The sequence below is a fragment of the Hyla sarda genome, chromosome 2 (assembly GCF_029499605.1).
Source record: "Hyla sarda isolate aHylSar1 chromosome 2, aHylSar1.hap1, whole genome shotgun sequence".
Taxonomy (NCBI): Eukaryota; Metazoa; Chordata; class Amphibia; order Anura; family Hylidae; genus Hyla; species Hyla sarda.
The window spans coordinates 231,865,784-231,890,032 of NC_079190.1; the positions used below are offsets into that span (position 1 = coordinate 231,865,784).

Here is a 24,249-nt window from a genome sequence, read left to right on the forward strand (position 1 = left end):
GCCGCTTCTCTCCCCCTGGCTATCGGCACCGGCACTGATAGTCAGGGGGACAGAACGGGCAGCGGCGCCGATAACCAGGGGGTGAAAAGGGCCGACAGCAGCGCTCTAGACCCCAGGAAAGGCAGGGGGAGAGAAGCGGGCAGCGACGGCCTCTCTCTCCCTGCCTTTCCTGGGGGGGTATCGGCGTATAACACGCACACAGACTTTAGGCTAAAAATTTTAGCCTAAAAAGTGCGTGTTATACGCCGATAAATACGGTATATAATATAATTATTTTATTTTGATAGGTCAAGTTCTGGGTATTCAGACCCCTACTGATCTGTAGGATCAGAACCAGAAGTGTTTGGCATGTGAATCTCTCTGTTCATTGCAGTGACTGTCTATATAAAGTCTATAGAGCTTGTCTTGTGTAGGAAAAAGCAAGACAGGGAGAGAAGTGTTGAGGCAAGCGCTTCTCCTGGCTTGTTCTAGGGATCATGGAGTTCTAAACCCCCCCCCCAGACCCCTGACCAATCAAAAATCAAATGTGACACAAAAAAATTCCTATAGTGCCACCACAGGGAAAATCAAACACTTAATGCTAAGCTTTTTTTTTTTTTTTTTTTATAGATTTCAGATGATCTTTAAGGGGTCCCAGCAGGGGGACGTTTTGTGATCAAGTTACTGTCAAGGGACCTTTTTAAGTATTTTCTAAAGTGTTTATCCCCTCTGAAGAACCCCTCTGAGTTAATCATGTGAATTAGAAGCTTTTATTAAAGGAGTACTCCGGCGCGCACTTTTTTCCTTTTATCCCGTCCGGGCTGCAAAATAAAAGAAAACACACTTTCTCTTACCTGCCAACGAGCCCCCGGAGCTCCGGTACACTCCGGTACAGGTGTTCGGTCCCCGGGCTGTATTCTTCTTACTTCCTGTTAGCCCGACACGTCACATGGAGCTTCAGCCTATCACCGGCCGAGGCGGGACATCGCTGCGGCCGGTGATAGGCTGAAGCTCCGTGTGACGTACCGGGCTAACAAGAAGTAAGAAGAATACAGCCCGGGGACCGAACACCTGTACCGGAGTGTACCGGAGCTCCGTGGGCTCGTTGGCAGGTAAGAGAAAGTGTGTTTTCTTTTATTTTGCAGCCCGGACGGGATAAAAGGAAAAAAGTGCGCGCCGGAGTACTCCTTTAAGTACATTCATAGATTTTGACATTTGATTTAGAAAAACTTGTATTTCTCATTAAATAATTCAGAATCATATGTTCTTAGAACTCTGCCTTGTGCTGGTCATTTCATGTTTCTTCGAGAAATTTATAATTATTTAGCAATTGGTATTAAATGGTTCATTTTAGCACACTTAAAGGGGTACTCCACCCCTAGACATCTTATTCCCTATCCAAAGGATAGGAGATAAGATGTCTGATCGCGGGGATCCCGCCACTGGGGGACCCCCGCAATATAGCATGCAGCACCCACTCCCACGCCCCCTCCCATAGACTTACATTGAGGGGGCGGGATGGGACGTCACACAGGGGCGGAGTCTTGATGTCACGATCTTCCGTTCCCGTGGTCGGGAGCCAGAACCTCCAGCGCTGCCGGAAGCAGATATAGGTGGGTGGTGCATGCTATATTGCGGGGGTCCCCAGCGGCGGGACCCCCGCAATCAGACATCTGGATAGGGGATAAGATGTCTAGGGGTGGAGTACCCCTTTAAATAATCTTTTAAATCTACTCAGGATGCAATTTGTAATCTGCTAGATTAAAGTCCAAACAAATAGAAAGAGAAAATGTCCATAGTTGGGTGGAGAAAGCAATATGTAAAAAATATATTTTCTCCATCATTACAAAACTATGTTTTGACCCACAAAGCCAAAGATTTCTACACTAAATTTTGGAAGCTGTTATTGTCTATTTGTTTAGATTGACAATTATTTGTTACCAGTTGGGGGTATATCCTGACTGTCCAATCAGTAATTACTGTGTAGGGACACACCCTTTCACAATGGTTGATGGTAACATGGTAACGCCCAGTTGTCAATATAGTACTAAATATTTAGGAGGAATAAAAACGGAACAGAACAGCACAAAGATATGACCGAAGCTTCATAAGTGGTTTTTTTTTAAATAATAAAATGACAGGTCTTCCTTAATGATATAAAGAAGAGCATTCAGGGATCATTTTGATCTTACAGAATCATAGAAACTTGTTACATTCCTTTCCATTGTTTTTCTTTTCTAGGTTCTACATTTAGACCTTATGACTCACCCAGAACTCCATCAAACAGGGTAGGAAGGAAGCGTAAGGAGAAGAGAGCTACAGTAGTGGGAGTGCCTCATCACATTGCAGCTGAACTTGGTAAATAGCACAGACTTCTAGAAACACTGGATGATATAAATCACATGTTGCGACTCCTACATTGTGCTTAGAAAGAAAGTAAGAAGTTAACTTATAATGGTGGCGCAGTTAAATAGCCCGAGCCTTAGGCATGTATTTCCCAATACAGCCAGGAAACTCCACTGCTAAAATTCCTGTGACCTGGGAGATTAATCATAATAGCAACACTTGTAAATATACTGTATATACATTATTATTATTATTTTTTTTTTATAAATCTTATACACGCATCTCAAATACAATAAATCCTTTTATTCTGGCAGCACCAGGAATAACAATGCAAACAGGCAGGGTTACTATATATATATTACAGATATTGTGATAATGTTTTGTTCACTTCTATCTCCTTAAAGGGGTATTCCAGGCCAAAACTTTTTTATATATATCATCTGGCTCCGGAAAGTTAAACAGATTTGTAAATTACTTCTATTAAAAAATCTTAATCCTTCCAATAGTTATTAGCTTCTGAAGTTAAGTTGTTGTTTTCTGTCTAACTGCTCTCTGATGACTCATGTCCCGGGAGCTGTGCAGTTCCTATGGGGATATTCTCCCATCATGCACAGCTCCCGGGACGGGACATCATCATTGAGCAGTTAGCTATTAGCTTCTGAAGTTTTCTGTCTATTGGAAGGATTAAGATTTTTTAATAGAAGTAATTTACAAATCTTATAGAAGAGTTGGAGAGGCTCTTGTCTGACTACCCACCAAATAAACCCGGGCTACCTAATTAGACACTTATACCCAAGGTGTCAGATTGTAGTTTGTCTGTAGAAATATATATATTAGGGCTCAGGGTCCTGTCCAGTTGTCTCAAACCCTGAGCCCTAATATATATATTTCTACAGATAATTTACAAATCTGTTTAACTTTCCGGAGCCAGTTGATATATAAAAAAAAAGGTTTTGCCTGGAATACCCCTTTAAGGACTTAGGACGTATGAGTACGTCCAAAGTCCGGTCCCTGTCTATAACACGGGGTCCCGGCGTCATAGCGGGATGGTCCCGGCGCCTATTCACAGCCGGGACCCGCGGCTAATAGCGCGCGGCCGCGATCGTTCGGCCACGCGCTATTAACCCTTCCGATGCGCCGCATCGAAAGTGAAAGTAAATGCTTCCCGGCTGCTCACTCGTGCTGATCGGGGTCATCGCGATAAAATCACGATGCCCTGATCAGCTACCCAGAGAGAAGAAGGTCCCTACCTTCTTCCGTCGGCGTCCCGGTTCTGATTGATTACTCCATGCCTGAGTTACAGGCTGGAGCAATCAACCGCCGATTACACAGCTTGTTGCCATGCAACGGCAAGGAAACAATCTGTGTATGCAATCAGCCATTGCAAGCTCATAGGTCCCCATAGGAGCTATGAGCTCGCAAAAAAAAAAAAAAAAGTTAACCCTTTCAGGTATTCCCTTCTGAATTAAAAGTTTAAATCACCCGGCATTTCCTAGTAACAAAATAAAACAGTGAAAATAAAAATAAAGATATGTGGTATCACCGCGTGCGGAAATGTCCGAATTATAAAAATATACCGCTTTTAAAACCGCAAGTTCAATGGCGTACGCGGAAAAAAATTCCAAAGTCCAAAATAGCGCATTTTTGATCACTTTTTATACCACAAAAAAGTGAATAGAAAGTGATCAAAAAGTCTGATCAGAACAAAAATGCTAAAAACTTCAGATCACGGCACAAAAAATGATCCCTCATAGTGTCCTGAACACAGAAAAATAAAAAAGTTATAGTGCTCGGAAACTGACAATTTTAAACGTATAAATTTTCCTGCATGTATTCATGATTTTTTTCTGAAGTAATGCACAATCAAACCGATATAAGTAAGGTATCATTTTAACCATATGGACCTACAGAATAAAGATAAGGTGTCATTTTTACCGGAAAATGTACTGCATAGAAACGGAAGCCCCCAAAATTTACAAAATTGCATTTTTTCTTCAAGTTTGTCGCACAATTATTTTTTTTCCATTTCGCCGTGGAATTTTCGATAAAATGACTAGTCACTGTAAAGTAGAATTGGTGGCGCAAAAAATAAGCCATAATACAGATTTTTAGGTGCAAAATTGAAAGGGTTATGATTTTTTAAAGGCAAGGAGGAAAAAAACGAAAATGCAAAAACGTGAAATCGCTCAGTCCTTAAGGGGCTATTTCTGTATTGGTTTAACCCTTTATTGCTGCAGCCAGTTTTGATCCCTTTGTGTTCTCACCTTCCAAGAGCCATAACTTTTATTTTTCTGATGACATAGCCATATAAATTTAGCTCAATTTTTTTTTGTAGTATGATTAATGTGTTACCATAGTCCGAGAGCCATTACTTTAAATTTTTCTTTTGTCAGAGCGGTGTGATGGCTTATTTTATGCTGGACCATTTGTAGTTTTCTACATTGGGACCATATGAGGTTTTGATAACTTTATACAAAGATAGGAACTCTAGTAAAAAGGTTTTTACACTTTACCACCTTTGTTTCTATATTATTAGTCCCACAAGGGGACTTAAAGATGCAATACTTAGATAGTTTACCTAATACACTGCACTCCTTACGACCGGCCTATACTGTCAGGGCCTAATAGACTTGAATACAGGGTATACATAGGGTCTTTTTTGGCTCTAGTTGACAAGCAGCTCAGCCGCACCCCATTTCATGATGAATGGGAGCAAGAGAATATCTTAAGCTTCTAAGGACTGTAGTGTACAGCTTCACACCAACCACTTCCACACACCTGTGCAACGGACCTGCCGGCACCGCCCCAGCTTCAAATCAATACGATCCACACACAAGAATATTCCCGGCACCAGGAGTGGAGTAAAATCTTCTTGCTTTATTAGCACATATCACAGGACAAAACAGGTACAAGATATGAGCCTCTGACGTGTTTCACGCACTGATTCGCATAGTCATAGTTATCTCAATAGTGATAGAACAAGTTAAAATACACAAAAATCAATCACATGATCATAATAAAAAGACAACATGAAAACATGGAATGGACCCTATGAATTTAGTGCAAGAGCAAAGACCCGGAATACTGCATATTCATGAAGTCTTCCTCAAGTATAAAAGCCAAATTACCTTATCACATTGCACATCATAATACTGTAATTCACTGTGCCTCTGTACACTTGCCAGCCTCAGTACCCTTTTATTTTTGGCTTTGCTGTAAAATGTCACCGCTGAGCAGGATAATTGGTGTAGAAGGAGCTGTAGTAGCTTATAAAAATAATATATTATTATGTATTCTGGAAGGTAAATACTGTTAAAAAGAAACAACAAACAACGGCAGAGTACAAAAACCTATCCCCTATACTAAAGATAGGGGATAAGTGTTAGATTGTGGGAGGTTCGACTGCCGAGACCCCCCGTGATCTCCGGGACAGGGCCCTAGCTCTCCTCCTGAATGTTGCATAACAACTCCCAGCATGCCCTGCCTTTGGCTGTCCAGGCATGCTGGGAGTTGTAGTTTTGCAACAGTTGGAGGCTCACTGTCTGGAAAACTCTGCCATAAGGACTTCTACTTGCATGCTTGTGATTGCAGACCCTGATCAATGCTGTGCCATAAGAGCCTATAGCACAGCACTGATCAGTGTTATCGGTGCCCCATTACTACAGGCTGCTGAGGGCGCCTGCATTCTTCAAGTGCCTATTGGACAGAATGGAGGCAGGTAGGGACCCTACCCCCATCCTCTCAGCTGATCGGGAACCCACAGGTGGCCCTATCAGCTCCACTGAGCTACCGGCACTTATTTTTGTCATTTTAGACGTTGCAATCAACTTTGATCGTGGCGTCTAAAGGGTTAATGCCAGACATCACCCAGATCAGTAATGTCCTAATATTTTCCTGCTACTGAGCTAACTTCATTGAACTGCCGCACAGCTGCACCATATACATATGGCAGCCAGTCGTGTAAGGGTTAAAACCTCCTCCCAGTGCTGGACACTGCTGGGAGGAGAAACGGGGCCAAAGCGCGATGCGTGGTAGCCGAGGCTACAGGTGCTGCCGGAGCCAGGCTCTGCTTCCATGTTTCACCTGAATGTCGGCTCCCATGCTGCCGGTCCTACCATTGTGCGGCCTGCTGTTAGATAATCACAACATTTTGCGAAGGGGCAAATCACTATATCGCGATTCACAATTATCGCAGTTTGATTTGAGATATAGCTTGAAGATCTAATATACCTATATATTTGCTATTGCCGTAATTGTAACAACCTGGAGAATGCGGTTGACATACCATAGATATACTCCAGAGAAATGCTGTTAAAAAAAACAGACAATGGTGGAAATGTTCTTTCTTTCCCAACATCTTTATTAGATATATTCTCAAAATGTAGATTAAAAACATAAATAAATAAATTGAATCTTTAAGACCAAAAATAGTTTGCCTCCTAAAGGGGTTAACGTAGTTTGTGATAGGTCATTTATAGACCAATTATGTGCCATTGGAAAGATGGAAAGTTTTTACTACAAGCATACAGTATTTATAATAAAAAAGCTGTTTGCTTTGTCCAAAGCCATCACTATCCCTGATAGCATTAAATAGCATTACCTTGTCAGGTTGTTTCTGTTAAAGGCGCCGGAATGTGTATTAGTTATTTGTAATATTTAGTCCATTGATATACTATTTACTGGAGCTATGATCAGAATAATTGATTTATTTTATTATCTCAAGGTATTCTATTTTTTACAGTAATAGCCAAGGCAGAAATAGTTTATTATTTTTACATAGCGCCAACAAATTCTTTAGTGAAATTGTAAGAAATAAAACAGATAAGCTCCTTTATGATTTTTAACCAAAAGGCCATTTTTTTTTAATCTGTCCTCTTAATTTCAACATTGCACAATGTTACAACATACTTGTAGGTAATACACCTTTTTAATTTCCATTTCTTCACTATGGCACCAGGGTTCCCACTGCTGCCACAGTAAGCAGTGTTGTAGAATTTAAACAGCAAGTATATTAAAAAGTGTTACTCACACTTCAGGGGTGTGGAAATTAAAATAAAAAAAACTACTTGTCCAAGGGACTAAAGCGGAACACAATCTACTTGTCCCTCAAGAAAATCCACTTGTCCTGTTAGATGAAATACCGTAATTCCAACCAATACGATCCCCCCCCACTAGACCACCAGGGATGGATATAAGATCCCTTTAGACACTGCTGTCAACTTAAACAGCGGTGATCTAATGGTTTAATAGCGGCCCCGGTGATCGCAGCATGCCAGGCTATTAGCGGCGAGAGAGCTGTAGCTCCTTTTACACCCGAGGCAAGCCCCCCCCCCCCCCCCATCTGACCCCTACAACTCCAATTTTTCCATATACAGGGATGTATGAGGGTAATCTTATGTGCCGTGATCTGTAGTTTTTATTGGAACCATTTATTATCAGAACTTTTATTAGGAAAGGGGCTTATTCACATATATACGCACTTTTAAAAATATTTTAATCACTATTTTTCAGTCTTGATAGGGACTTCTATATGGAGTCTTTTGATTGGAAAACACTGAGCAGCGCTGTGTTACTGGGGGGGGGGTTCTGCTTCTCCAGTTTATGTGCTGCATTTTATTTACTCTAATTTATGTGTCAGAAAATGCTGGAAGTTGCATTTAGTTACTAGATAACTACAACACCCAGCATGCCCTGATACAGCCTATGGTTGTGTGGGTGTTGCAGCATGTTGCACTGTATAGTAGTACAGTTAAAGTGTAGCTCCCACCATCACTTTTTTTTCTTTTTTCTGTCCCTGCCTATTACCCATCTATCCCTAACCCCCTCCCTGCCTTGAATTTTATTTTTTACATATTAAAAATGCCTTTTTGTCTGCCTGGTAGTGTGCTCACTACCAGGCAGACTTCCCCAGCAGGCACAACGTCACTGATACCTGCTGGGGCCGACACTTCCGCCCGTAGTTCACCTATACAGGGCGCCTCCAGCTGTTTCCCCACTGCAACTCCCAGCTTGCCCTGACATCTATTGGCTATCAGGGCATGCTGGGAGTTGTAGTGGGGAAACAACTGGAGGCACCCTGTATAGGTGAACACCGGATCTGTGATGGCCGCACATACTGCTCCCCACCGCGCAGCCCGCAACCCCCCCCGGCCCCATCGCGCTGCTCAACTCACTCCCCCTTAGTTCACCCATTCAGAGTACCCCCTCCCCGCCACGCAGCCCGCAACCCCCCCGGCCCCGCTGCTCCGCTCAACCCACTCCCCCTCCCCACCCCCCTGAGTTCACCTATTCAGTGTCCCTCCAGCTGTTTCCCCACTACAACTCCCAGCTTGCCCTGACATCTATTGGCTGTCAGGGCATGCTGGGAGTTGAAGTGGGGAAACTGGAGGCATAGGTGATCACGCAACCACCCCCCCCCCCCCCCCCGGCATAATACTTTACCTTGTCCCCGCATCCACTTCCTTGTCTGATTGACAGGCGGGAGCGAGCACCGCAGTGACTGAATTTCGACTCGTTGCCAGGCTTAAATGAGTTGAAATTCTGTAGTGACGTCACTGCCGAATGCATTCGACCACTAGGAGGGCGACCCCTAGTGGCCGAATTTAAAAGTGATTTTAAACTGGTTTAAAATCACTTTTTTTTATTAAACTATATTAGAGATATGTTGTAATACTTAAGTACTACAACATATCAATTTTTTGATTTCATGACAGTGCCCATTTAAGATTATTGTGTAACATGCTGTGAGTTGTAGTTTTGGTTCGTGTCAGCTGCAGAGCCATAGGCCGTGTCAAGGAATACAGGGAATTGCAGTTAGTGACTACAACACCCAGCATGCCCTGATACAGCCTATGGTTGTGTGGGTGTTGCAGCATGTTGCACTGTATAGTAGTACAGTTAAGATTATTGTGTAACATGCTGGGAGTTGTAGTTATGGTTTGTGTCAGCTGCAGAGCCATAGTCTGTGTCAAGGAATACAGGGAATTGCAGTTAGTAACTACAACACCCAGCATGCCCTGATGCAGCCTATGGCTCTGCAGCTGACACGAACCAAAACTACAACTCCCAGCATGTGACACTTTATAGTTCTACAGTTTAGGTTATAGTGCAACATGCTGGGAGTTGTAGTTTTGGTTCGGGCGTGTTTTAGTGCATCCGTGGGGCTCTTAGTTGGCGGGTGAGTATGAAGGGTGGGATTCTGGGGGTGCAATATAGTGCGGGTGGCCAGAAGCGACTAAAAATAAATAAAATTAGCACAACTGGCAGCAGCACTTGTCAGTCCGCCCCTGTACAAAACATACATGCATACACATATCATACATACACATATACCAGCCACTGCCCCCTATATCATACATAACATACATCATACATACAGACAAATCATACATACACCCGCCGCTGCCCCCAATCACACACATACACACATCACACACAGACAGACATCATACACACATCACACACAGACAGACATCATACACACATCACACAGACAGACATCATACACACATCACACATACTCTCAAACCATACACTCAAACCATACATATACACCATACATATGCACACATCATACATAAACCCGCCGCTGCCCCCCCATCATACATTAAATACATACATACACAGACATCATACACACATCATACATACAGACACCATACACACATCATACAGTATATACACAGACACCATACACACATCATATATACACAGACACCATACACACTTCATATATACACAAACACCATACACACTTCATATATACACAAACACCATACACACTTCATATATACACAAACACCATACACACTTCATATATACACAGACACCATACACACATCATATATACACAGACACCATACACACATCATATATACACAGACACCATACACACATCATATATACACAGACACCATACACACATCATATATACACAGACACCATACACACATCATATATACACAGACACCATACACACATCATATATATACAGACACCATATACACATCGACATCATACACACATCATATATATATATACACAGACACCATATACACATCGACATCATACACACATCACACATACACAGACATCATACACACATCCACTCACACCATACACACATCATACATACAGACATCATACAGACATCATACACACATCATACAGTATATACACAGACACCATACACACATCATATATACACAAACACCATACACACATACACATACACCATACACACATCATATATACACAAACACCAGACACACATCATATATATACACAGACACCAGACACACGTCATATATATACACAGACACCATACACGTCATATATACACAGACACCATACACACGTCATACATACAGACACCATACACACGTCATACATACAGGCACCATACACACGTCATACATACAGGCACCATACACACGTCATACATACAGGCACCATACACACGTCATATATACACAGGCACCATACACACGTCATATATACACAGGCACCATACACACGTCATATATACACAGGCACCATACACACGTCATATATATACACAGGCACCATACACACGTCATATATATACACAGGCACCATACACACGTCATATATATACACAGGCACCATACACACGTCATATATATACACAGGCACCATACACACGTCATATATATACACAGGCACCATACACACGTCATATATATACACAGGCACCATACACACGTCATATATATACACAGGCACCATACACACGTCATATATATACACAGGCACCATACACACGTCATATGTACACAGACACCATACACACGTCATATGTACACAGACACCATACACACGTCATATGTACACAGACACCATACACACGTCATATGTACACAGACACCATACACACGTCATATGTACACAGACACCATACACACGTCATATGTACACAGACACCATACACACGTCATATGTACACAGACACCATACACACGTCATATGTACACAGACACCATACACACGTCATATGTACACAGACACCATACACACGTCATATGTACACAGACACCATACACACGTCATATGTACACAGACACCATACACACGTCATATGTACACAGACACCATACACACGTCATATGTACACAGAGACCATACACACGTCATATGTACACAGAGACCATACACACGTCATATGTACACAGACACCATACACACGTCATATATACACAGACACCATACACACGTCATATATACACATCATATATACACAGACATCATACACACATTACACATACACATGCACACATCATATATACAGCCGCAGCTGATTCTTCCTTCGCATTATAATTATGGAACCCACTTTGGATCCGGTATCGCATTAGCGCCCTTTACCAACTGTGGTGGATTGTGGAGACGATCTATTGGAGTGTATGTTTTCTGGGCCCAATGGTGTGGTGGTAGGCTGACGAACGAATGTTTGTGGCCTCCCACAAACACCCGGTGAGTCTTGTTATTTTTCACTGTACACTGCGCCTATTGGGCTTGAGCGCTACTTGGGTTATTGTTTGATGCTTTCTTCAGCATGTTAAGGGTACGATCACACATACGCAGATTTGATGCACGGGATTTTCTGCTGCAGATTTCAATATAAACTAAATGACTGAGCACAGCTTCTAATCTGCAGTTACAAATCCTGCGCATCAAATCTGTGCAGGATCCTGTATGTGTGAACGTACCCTAAGCAGGATATACCATAAAACACACAATTTTATTTCTGCTTCTTAAAAAACCATAAAAGGGGGGGGGGAAGCTACAAACAAAACAAAAAAATATATTCACTGTGCACATTATTAGATAAAAAATCTGGACTTATTTTCTTCCTATTTCACAGCTGTATTTACAATGTGTGAACATAGCCTCAGGGTGTGGAGACTTATAAAACATAATGGTAGGTTGTAAACTTATTTTAGTACTCATCAGTGAAATCTTTTGTCAGAAATGCTAGATCATATGGTTGTAGAAAAGTGGATAAAAACTATTTGTAAGAATAGAGAACATACAGGAAGGATGGAGGCCTAAATGGAAAGTCACCACAACATATGCGAATATAATATTGGCTTTTCTCTAATTGACTCTCTAAATCCTCGGCACCTAGTCATGTCAAATTCTATGTTATAATGTGGGTCTATACTTCAAACAAGTGCCAAATTAGCACATTTTATGCATTTTTATATTCTGGTTTAAAAGGAATTCAGCTATAAACACAAAGCTTTGTTTGTGCTTGCTATTACCGTATAACACCTTGTATTTATTAGATACACGGAGATACTTGTTTACTTACCTCACAGTGAGCTCTCGGCATAGACATCATATTGGTTGTCCCATTTTTGGTTCCCAAATAATTTGTTGCATTCTCTTCTTCTTTTACAGGACTTCATCCCTCTTTCGTACATCGTGGCATCCATGAGGTGTTTCGCAGGGAAGATGGTCAGCTGTCAAAAAAGTCTGATGAAATTCCAGTAGCAAATGGGATTCAAGGACAGGAGGCAGAATTTGTCGTAATTCCCACAGTAGATGGCAAACCTGCTTCAGTGCCACATGGTGGAGCTCACGTCTCCTTGGCTACTCTTGAGACAGAAGTTGCTTTACAACGACACATAGACAAAGTATATCACGATGACAGCTATATTGGTTGGAAATCTGGATCCAAGCTTTCACCTATGGTCCTGCGCCCGAAGTCTGTAGCTGTCCCTGGAATGACCACATACTCACCTCAGAGTGACCCAGTAAGCCCTGTAATGTCCATATCTCCCCAAGCAACCTACATGTCTAAGATCATACCAAATGCAGTCCTTCCTCCTATGGTTGATGTGGTTGCATTGACCCGGTCAAGTGTTCGAACGTTAAGCAGATGTAGTCTTGCCTCAGCTAGTCCAGCATCAGTTCGTGGTTCATTGCGTAGGGGGAGGGGTATGTCTGACTCTAGTGATGCCTGGAGTCGATCAGAGTCTACAGAGACAATAGTATCAGACACTTCCACTATTTCCTCTAGAGGTGGTGATAATACTTTAGAATCAAATGAGAAGTCTGGAATAAGCACTGGCAGGGCATCTCCTGCCCCCAGCACTGGTACTCAAGATGGTTCAGATGCGGCAAGCTTATGCAGTGGACGCTCTTCTGTGCGTAGTGTTTCATTGCGAAAAAGCAAAAAGGCTCCTCCACCTCCTACACGTACTTATTCACTGCAACAGCAGAAAGAATTGGGTCTTCCACCTAGGCCTGAAAAAAAACACTCAACCAAGACTAACAATGGAAAAGACCCTTGGGTGTCAAGAACAGACAAAGTGTCATCAGATAATGATGTATTTTTACCATCTTTGGCTGGACCAAAGCAAAATTCTCCTAGTCATTCAGACAGAACCATGTCTCCATCCAGTGGCTACTCCAGTCAAAGTGGAACACCAACATTGCCTGTTAAATCTCTTGTGGAATCTCCAGGTTCTCGTAGGAAAACACCACCAAAACCAGAGCGTTCTAGTCTTAAGTCAGCAGTAAACATGTCTGTAAGCTCACCATCTTCAGTTGAGAACAACTCCCCCCTTTTTATCAGTCCCCCAAGAGCTGGTTCTGCAGTGGGTGACCAAGAAGGGCAAGACTTGATTCCTCCACATCCAAGTGTGCCTGCACCTTCATGCCCACCACCCACTAGTGTAGAAGACCTTGTTGTGGCAGCAGTAACTCCTCCACCATCACCACCTACTCATCATCCCACACCCCCTGCTACTAGAAGATCTGAGTCAGATGCTAATACTGCACACACAGTCAAAGAAACTGATCATAAAGAATCCTTGTGGCCTCCTCCTCCTCCCGAGACTTCTGATGTTCAGGACTTAACTATGGCAGATTTTCCTCCTCCTGATGATGAGCTGTTTTTGCCACCACCACCATTGGTAAACCCTGTAAGTGAAATTGCAAGTTCAGAGCTGGTTAGTGTTAACACCAGTGACCAATCAGATTTGCTGAAAGCAGAAATGGCCATGTCAAAATCAAAGCATGAGGAATCTTTAAATGTTATTGTAGAGCCTCAGCCTCAATCAGTGCCTTTAAATTCAACAAAGCCTTCCGATACAACTGAACAAGCTCTTGTAACAGAGAATTCTGATCCTGTGCCTCCATTCGCCACAGAGAACAAAGACACTATTGTGCCTCCCACTACAGAACCTATGGTGGTGCCTCCTGTTTCTTCAGACACTTCAATTACTAATGGAGAAACTTGTATAGTGTACAAGCCACATTTTAAAACAGCCTCAGCTATTAAAAGTGAGCCCAAAGAAACACTTGATGTTACTGTGCTACAAGAATCTAATGGAAATCTATCACTAACCACAATGGAACATAACAATACCACTACATCCTCTGTAACCAGTGTGCCATCGACTATTGTGGACTCATCTCTTCCTAATGTGCCATCATCCCTTGCTGTTACTAGCCCAGTTCTTTTAAAAGCAGTAAGCTCACCTCCTCTGAAGTCAAATGCATGGAAGCCAGTCAGCGCACCAAGTTCCAAGAAAGAATCAGCTACCAGCCAGAGCACTGTAGTTGCACAAAAAGAAGATGCAAATTTGCCTATAGTAACACCATCTCTATTGCAGATGGTTCGCTTGCGATCAATACAGGCTAGGGTTCCCCAAAGTCCATTCTCACAACCACTATCTGGGCTTCCTGCACCCCAGAAACCTGTTCGCAAATCCTTGTCATACAGATCCTCTCAGGGGTCTGATTCTTCCCCAACAGAAAGCCCAACAGCACCACCTGTTTCTCCACTGAAACCACCAGAATCCCCTTCAACACATAGATCACCAGCCTCTGCTGCTAGCTTTGTATTTGCTCGAGGTTCAAAGAAATTTGTATTTGACCCTTCTACATCACAAGATGCAGATTCATCGAAGAAAGACCTAGTGGCAGAGCTCAAAGTACATGGGGGCCCTCGGAGTCCAGATGAAAAACCCCCACTACAGAGGAAACCCAGCAAGATTCCTCCTCCTGTGGCAAGAAAACCTTCAATTGTGGTACCTCGAACACCCACAACCCCTCCACACTCTACAGTCAGCACAAATGGTGGTGTGGTTACACCAAGGGAGCCAGGATCAGCTCCTTCCACTTCAGCAGCTATTGCATCTGGGACCCAGGCTGGCCATGACCAACCACAAAAAAGCCTGACGGAACAAGGTAATCCAATATGTCTTACAGGATTAGAAACATTTATTATTTGGCTTTATTTTTACAAAAACAGTGGCACACTAGTCCACCGGATTTGTGTTTTATTGCAGCTGAATTCCATTATGGGTACATTCACACATACAGGATCCTGCGCAGATTTGTAACTGCAGATAAGAAGCTGTGCTCAGTCATTAAGTTTACATTGAAATCTGCAGCAGAAAATCCTGCGCATCAAATCTGCGTATGTGTGAACGTACCCTAAAGGGGTATTGCAGTGTAAAACAACTTATCCCCTGTCCAAAGAATAAGTTTCTGATCACAGGGGGTCAGACTGCTGGGACCCCATGCGATCTCCTGCACAGCACCCTAGCTGTCCCCGGGAAGTGAGAGTGTCGTCTCCCTTGTGAATTGGTGGCTGATGCTCCCCTCCATGCATTTTGATGGGGGAGCCGAAGATACTGTGTCCGTGTATCTCCAGCCCTTCCATAGAGATACATGGAGTTGGCATGTCGATCTCCGCTTTGGACACCGCATGGGAAAGCCGGGGTGCCGTGCAGGAAATTGCAGGGGGTTCCAGCAGTCTGACCCCCTGCTATCAGAAACGTATAAGTTGTATTACACTGTAGTACTCATTTGAAGTGAATTTGGTTGAGCTGCAATGCCACATAAAACCTGCAGATGTTTCTAGAAAAGCAGCCCTGTATTTCTAATCCTGGACAAACCACCTAAAATGTTTTTGGTAACATGTACAAGGCTACATTATGACTGTTTATGGAGCTAAAAAAAGGCTCTCCATTTAAATGGGTGGGGTTTCTACCTTATCTACCTATGCCTTTGATATCATATGAAGGCATTTTATGTTTGATTCTGTATAAAAATATATATTTTATTGCATAACATGTACATTGCTTTTGTAGTGGAAACATTTTCAAAAATAACATGGTCTGCAACTTCATACTACAGTGTTCTATGTCCACCTTGCACTGCTGCACAGGTACCATGTAGACGGCACTATCATGTACATGAAGCTTATACAAATAAAATAGCATGCAATGAAACCTACAGCGTAGATACATAGTTAAGCCATGTAAAGGCTCCTTAAACAATTGCTGATTTACAAAATTAACATTCGTGTAGGGAAATGGATCAGCCTATCTAAAAGCAAAATATGGGGCCTTGGGCTAGGTTGCCACCCTTTTAAAGCAGCATAGCTTAAAGGGGTACTCCGCTGGAAAACTTTATTTTAAAATCAACTGGTGCCAGAAAGTTAAACAGATTTGTAAATTACTTCTATTTAAAAATATTAATCCTTCCAGTACTTCTCAGCTGCTGTATACTACAGATACATTTATTTTCTTTTTAAATGTCCTTTCTGTCTGATCACTGTGCTCTCTGCTGACACTTCTGTCCATGTCTGGATCTGTCCAGAGTAGGAGCAAATCCCCATAGCAAACCTATACTGCTCTGGACAGTTCCAGACATGGACAGAGGTGTCAGCGGAGAGTACTGTGGTCAGACAGAGAGGAAATTTAAAAAGAAAATAACTTCCTCTGTAGTATACAGCAGGTAAGTACTGGTAGGATTAACATTTTTAAATAGAAGTAATTTACAAATCTGTTTAACTTTCTGGCACAAGTTGATAAAAAAAAAAAATATATATATTTTCCAGTGAAGTACCCCTTTAAAGTGTCCCTGTCATTTAAGGAAAAAAATTGACATGTCGCAGAGTCGATGCAACTTTTGATAGTTGGGTGTTAGTGCTAAGACCTCCACCAATTAATAGAACAAGCAAAGAGAAGCGTGCTTCACTTCCCGGCCTGCAGTGCTCTCTGTCCAGCTTTACAGGATGGCCTCATTATTAAAGGAGTAGTCCAGTGGTGACCCAGTGGTGAACAACTTATCCCCTATCCTAAGGATAGGGGATAAGTTTGAGATCGCGGGGGGTCCGACCGCTGGGGCCCCCTGCGATCTCCTGTACGGAGCCCCGACAGCCCGCGGGAAGGGGGCGTGTCGACCTCCGCACGAAGCGGCGGCCGACACGCCCCCCTCAATACAACTCTATGGCAGAGCCGAAGCGCTGCCTTCGGCAATCTCCAGCTCTGCCATAGATATGCATTGAGGGGGAGTGTTGGCCGCCGCTTCGTGCGGGGGTCGACACCCGCTATCTGGCCGGAGAGCCTGGCCCCCGTACAGAGAGATCGCAGGGGGCCCCAGCGGTCGGACCCCTGCGATCTCAAACTTATCCCCTATCCTTAGGATAGGGGATAAGTTTTTCACCACTGGACTACCCCTTTAAGTCTACAGGACCATTTCTCCTCACACATTCTTATGTTTGATAGGTGTCTTAGCACTGAGAAATAAAGTGCAACAGAAGTCCTTTTGTCCAGCTCACCACACCACGTGCTACTGCACTGATCTTCACCCAGCCGAATGCACTATGTCCCGAACAAAAAGAAGTTGATCCAGCAAAGTAGAAACGATATCCAGCTTTATTGAAGACACACAGTAAAATCAGGTACAGCAACCTTCAGAATGGAAACACACAGGGGCAGTACAAATACTATACGATACAACAAGAAAGTATGTATAAGTAAAACAATGCTAAAAACAGTGAGACATATACGGAGAGGTACATGTCTCCTGTTTTTAGCTTTGTTTTACTTATACTTACTTTCTTGTAGTATCGTATAGTATTTGTACTGCCCCCATGTGTTTCCATTCTGAAATTCTCATGGGGGATGGAATTGAGGTTTTACTCCTCGTATTACTTAATAGACACCTGCAAGTATCAGTGACGAAGGGTGTGCATGCGCCTGAAACGTGTTTGATACACTGAAGGTTTCTGTACCTGATTTTGACGTGTGTCTTAGCACTGAGACCCTGACTGGTACACTTTATGCCCTGCATAGGTGTCCCATGATGGGTGCCTGCACCTGCTTAACATTTCTCTTCTCCCAGCTATTTAAACCCTTAGATGCTGTAGTCAGTAGAAACCATGGTACCTATGTGGTTTACAGATTAAGAACATTCCCTCTGTCACCATAATGGTGCCCTGCACTGCCAGTGGCCATGACACCTAGGGGCCTAAATAGAGTATAGAACTAGAAGGTTTTGCAATACTTGGTAAAGAAATTGAGTGTCTCTTAGCACACTTTTTGATCAAAACGTGTGCCCCACCTCACTTCGGATGGGACCCTAACATGCTCATTTCACTCACCTCTGCTGGGCATATAGCCTGTGACTGGGTGACATGCAGGATCCACTATGAGTTAAAAACCTCCTGTAAACGGAGGAATGCACGGCCATGGAGGGTTGCCACTCCCCATTACTTGCATTGCAAGAAACACACAGAAATATAGGTTATCTCAAAATTGAAAGTTGTCACCTATACATAGGATAGGGGAGAACTAGCTGATAGGAACATAACTGGTCATAAGGATGGGGGTCAAATGTACTATGAGTGGCAGCATGCATGATTATCCACTACTCCATTTACTCTTTATACACTGCTCAAAACAATAAAGGGAACACTTAAACAACACATTGACTCCAAGTCAATGACACTTCTGTGAAATCACACTGTCCACTCAGGAAGCAACACTGATCGACAATTTCATATGCTGTTGTGCAAATGGAACAGACAACAGGTGGAAATTATAGGCAATTATAGCAGGTGGTGACCAGACCACTTCTCAGTTCCTATGCTTCCTGGCTGATGTTTTTTGGTCACTTTTGAATCCTGGCCTTTGTGCAGGAGGAGCACTGCCTGAGCCCTGCAAAATTACCTCCAGCAGGTCACAACTGTGCATGTTTCCACTCAAATGGTCAGAAACAAACTCCATGAGGGCGGTATGAGGGCCCGACGTCCACAGGTGGGGTTTGTGCTTACAGCCCAACACCATGCAGGATGTTTGGCATTTGCCAGAGAACACCAAGATTGGCAAATTTGCCACTGGCGCCCTGTGCTCTTCACAGGTTCACACTGAGCACATGTGACAGACTTGACAGGGTCTGGAGACGCCGTGGAGAACGTTCTGCTACCTGCAACCATCATGTCTCGCTCCCTTCACCAATGCCACGTTGCACCACAGACTGTCCAGGAGTTGGTGGATGCTTTAGTCCAGGTCTGGGAGGACATCCCTCAGGAGACCATCCACTACCTCATCAGGAGCATGCCCATACGTTGTAAGGAGGTCATACGGACACGTGGAGGCCACCACACTACTGAACCTCATTTTGACTTGTTTTAAGGACATTACATCAACGTTGGATCAGCCTGTAGTGTGGTTTTCCACTTAGATTTTGAGTGTGACTCCATATCCAGACCTCCATGGGTTGATCAATTTGATTTCCATTGATAATTTTTGTGTGATTGTGTTGTCAGCACATTCAACTATGTAAAGACAAAAGTATTTCATACGATTAGTTCATTCATTCAGATCTAGGATGTGTCATCTTAGTGTTCCCTTTATTTTTTTGAGCAGTGTAGGAATTCTGAAAAAGTAAATGTAGCAGTGCCTGATCATGCACGCTGCCACTTCATTCTCTTGGGGGACACATTTCCGTTCTCCTTATCAGTGAGGGTCCCAATGGTTGGACCTCCACAAATCAGTTCCTGTAGAAAACTTCAAATCTTGAGACAACTCCTTTAAGATATTAAACATGTTAAAACAGAACCCCAAGACAAGTAGAATTCCACTTTTTTTTCTACATACCTCCCCATCAGTTTCCATCTCTTTGCCATATTTGTCTGAGTGTCTTCTTGGAGCAAATTCATACTAAGAAGACACTGCCCAGTAGAGGGTGGCATGATATTGTAAGGACTGTAACCATTTAAACTCTTTGATCTTTGCCATCTGAGTAAATATCCCATCCTTGCCAGCAACAAAGCAGCCTCAACACCTTATGGTGCGGGTTATGAATAAAATGGAATGGTATAATCATGTCAGTTCTTTTCATTTGTTGTAGGTATCACACATGTTGTCCTCTTTCATTCAAAAACCTGAAAACGGCCACAATACTCCTTTCCTGTCCAGTGTTTGTGATCTTTTAATCCCTTTTACTAGTCAATTATTTTTTCTTTTTCTAACACTTATCTGTAAGGTTAGCATCCCAAAGTCTATGTCTTGGTTAGATAGATCTAGTTTGTATAGAATACCTTTTATTATACAAAACAAGAAGGTAGTAAAACATAGAAAACAATAAATGTTATAATGTTCTAATTGTAATGATTTACAGAAAGTTAAGGGGTTATTCCAAGATTAACAGTTATCTCCTATTCATAAGAAACAATATTAAATGTATAGTTTAAAGGGGTTATCCAGGAAACCCCTTTTTTTTTTTATATATCAACTGGCTCCAGAAAGTTAAACAGATTTGTAAATGACTTCTATTAAAAAAAATCTTAATCCTTTCAGTACTTATGAGCTTCTGAAGTTAAGGTTGTTCTTTTCTGTCTAAGTGCTCTCTGATGACACGTGTCTCGGGAACCACTCAGTTTAGAAGAGGTTTGCTATGGGGATTTGCTTCTAAACTGGGCGGTTCCCGAGACAGGTGTCATCAGAGATTACAGAAAAGAACAACCTTAACTTCAGAAGGTCATAAGTACTGAAAGGATTAAGATTTTTTTTATAGAAGTAATTTACAAATCTGTTTAACTTTCTGGAGTCAGTTGATATATAAAAAAAAGTTTTTTGCTGGATAACCCCTTTAATATTCATTGTTTAAAAAACTCTCTCTCTCTCGCTCTCTTGTAACTGGGTCCCAGTGCACGGAGCCCTTCTTGTCCACCCACACTTCCTGTATTTTGTCTCTGCACTGAGACGCACAGGCAATAGCTGCAAGGACAAGACAGCATTTTTCCGTCACCCAAAAAAATGCAAAGTTTTTACCAATGTATATGACATATATACAAGAATGTTATTACCTACATTATATAAAGTTTTTTTTATTTTTTATTATTAATTAATAAATGACAGGTACACTTTAAGTCAAATAAATGGAAGCAGAATTATAAATAAAACAGTTCTTAATAATCCATAGACCAGTGTTCCTGAACCTGTGGCTCTCCAGCTTGCCCAGACAGCAAATGGAAGCTGATGATCAATGCTATACATGAAAAGAAACAACCCAAGTTATTGTTTTCTCCACATTTTAATGCACTCCTATTTAACAAGTGATTCCAATCCACATCTCATTGGTAGTGTCACGGGCAGGAATAACAATATAAAAGATATTGACAAAAGGCAGGAATAGAGTTATGCCTACTGTAATGTTCCTATTACTGCAACTGGTAGGGGAAAGCGTGCTGTCTAACATCATGCAGAATCATAGTCCACCGTTCTGTTATATGGTTCTGCAAATGGAAAAAAGACCGACAAGGGCGCCTTGTGCGTTACTACTATAACAGGATGGCAAATTAGAACAAGGTAGCCTTAAGTGGGCGAGGCTTGCCCCTAGGTGGTGGCCGCTCACCTTGAGCGAATAAAAATATTTGCATGTAACACACGCTGTGGGTAGCAGAGAGACAGGAACAGCTGCTGGGCCTGGGTCCCAGGGAAGGGAATAATCCAATCCTGATAGAAGTGAAGGCAAAGAAGAAAAACTTGACCCTTGCAAAGGCACTGCTGGTTCAGAAATAACGTGGATGCCAAACCAAAGGTATTAGTAGAAACACCGGAATGGTTTATTAGGACATAAAAAACAATAAAGTACAGGGATGACGCGTTTCGGGGGAGCTACCCCCTTCCTCAGATCAATGGGTTGATCTGAGGAAGAGGGTGGCTCTCCCGAAACGCGTCATCCCTGTACTTTATTGTTTTTTATGTCCTAATAAACCATTCCGGTGTTTCTACTAATACCTTTGGTTTGGCATCCACCTTATTTTGGAACCAGCAGTGCCTTTGCAAGGGTCAATTTTTTCTTCTTTGCCTTCACTGTTATATGGTTGGAAGGGAGCTGTAAATGCACCACAGCCTTAATAAAATGTACAACTAGAACTTATAAGTATTCCTTCTTTCTTTCAGCCTAAACCTGTCACAAGGAATATTCAGGATTCTGCTGTCTCAGGGATCCTCTGATGCACCACAAGACCCACAGAAACTGCTGGACTCACTACAGTTGCCTTAACTGTGTACATATAGTCTTAAAGCAACAACAGGTGTTGATTTTTATGACTTGATATTTTATCTTCCAACTACTGTATTGGTTGCGCTAAGGAACTTTGAATGAAGTACCCTCTGGTGGGAAGTCAGTATCCCACACTATGGTACAGCGCCTTTGAGTTTTATTCTGGTGTAAATTTTATTTAAGACAGTAATCTGCTGGAGCAGTTGGGACATTGTTCTAGGTGTAAACATAACTGTGTCATTCCTGCTGTTTATAAGGTTAGAAGGTCTTCAATGCTGTTATAAGCTTTGTATTCTGCACACTGTAATGTTAGAAATCAGCACTTCTTTCTATAATGCTGCAGCTACTTAGTAATCCTTTGCTATTCCAACTATTTTACATGGAGTCATTCCAGTTAATTGACACTTTAAAAAACAGGTAGATATCTTTTTGTTAGTTATCGAAATAGAAATAAGATATTTTAGGAATTTTTACTTGTGGCTATTAATATGGCAAATTAGCTTCTTAGAAACTAGCATGCAATAGCCGTGACATATTATCTACTGAATCCACATTCTAAAGAACACAATGGAGCAAGGTTGGGATGAAAACTATGAAAGAATTAAACATTTTACATAGATCGCTAAAGTGATGCAGCCTTACCACCTACTGCACTCAATGCCTCGCTTGTCTAAAGAAGCACACATCTTGGTTATGCCTTTCTAGGACTGGCACAATTTGACCATATATAATTAATAAAGATATAGATGGTCAATTCTATCCCTTCCTTAACACATTTGTGTAACAGATTAGAATACGCACCTTATGATTCAGTGTTAAAGCTTCAAAATACACTTATACTTAGTAAAGTAAGCAGAGTGTTAATGCACAGACCACTTGTCATTTCCATGTCTTGCTGATTTAACATACACTAATTTCGATAGACAATCCACTAAATGCACAATAGCCACGTGCAGCGACATGGAAAGCAATAGAAGATGTGTTACTGTCCACCGATCTGCTGGATTGTGACAAGCTAATTACGTTATTGATTTACAGTGCAAAACCAGAGGCCTTTTGGGCTTACAGCCTCGATCGTTCATGGTCTGCAGAATTCAATTTAAATACAAATCACCGCACTGCCTTAAAGCTTATCAGACTGCCTCTATTACCTATATACATCCTTAAAAATGGTTTTATCTGATTTGCTTGTCCTAGCCTATGTATAGTTGTAAAGCAAAGTAAATCTTGTCAGCAAACACTGTCTTTTTTGTGGTGTTCTAGTGTATAGGAATGTTTGATTTAATGGGATACTGTATTTAACCCTTACTCTTAGCAGTGTCTCTTTCAACTGGCCTTAATATTACTACATAAACTGAACAATGTTCCAGTCAACAGGATTATAAGAGCACAAGGATCTCTGTAACTATTACTTATCCACATGTATCTCTGTTAGAACAAACTATTGATTTTGTATACATATATAGTCTTCTCCAGGGACCTACCCCTCCTTTTAGAGACCAAAATGAGTCTTCTCCAGGCCTATCCCGGAGACCAAAATGAGGTTTTAGTTGATGATTTATATATATTTTTGTCATATGCTTTTGA

The 24,249-nt window shown here is 42.1% G+C and overlaps 1 protein-coding gene across 1 annotated transcript in view; it reads left to right on the top strand.

The window, feature by feature from the left end:
- KIAA1522 (KIAA1522 ortholog) overlaps positions 1-24,139 on the top strand; it is a 62,406-nt gene extending 38,267 nt beyond the window's left edge. Inside the window, exons 5-7 of the mRNA XM_056556556.1 lie at positions 2,221-2,337; positions 12,745-15,543; positions 22,560-24,139. Coding sequence (XP_056412531.1) covers positions 2,221-2,337; positions 12,745-15,543; positions 22,560-22,564 — 2,921 coding nt within the window. The 3' untranslated portion in view covers positions 22,565-24,139. The remainder of the gene's footprint in view (positions 1-2,220; positions 2,338-12,744; positions 15,544-22,559) is intronic.
- Positions 24,140-24,249: the final 110 nt, after the last annotated feature.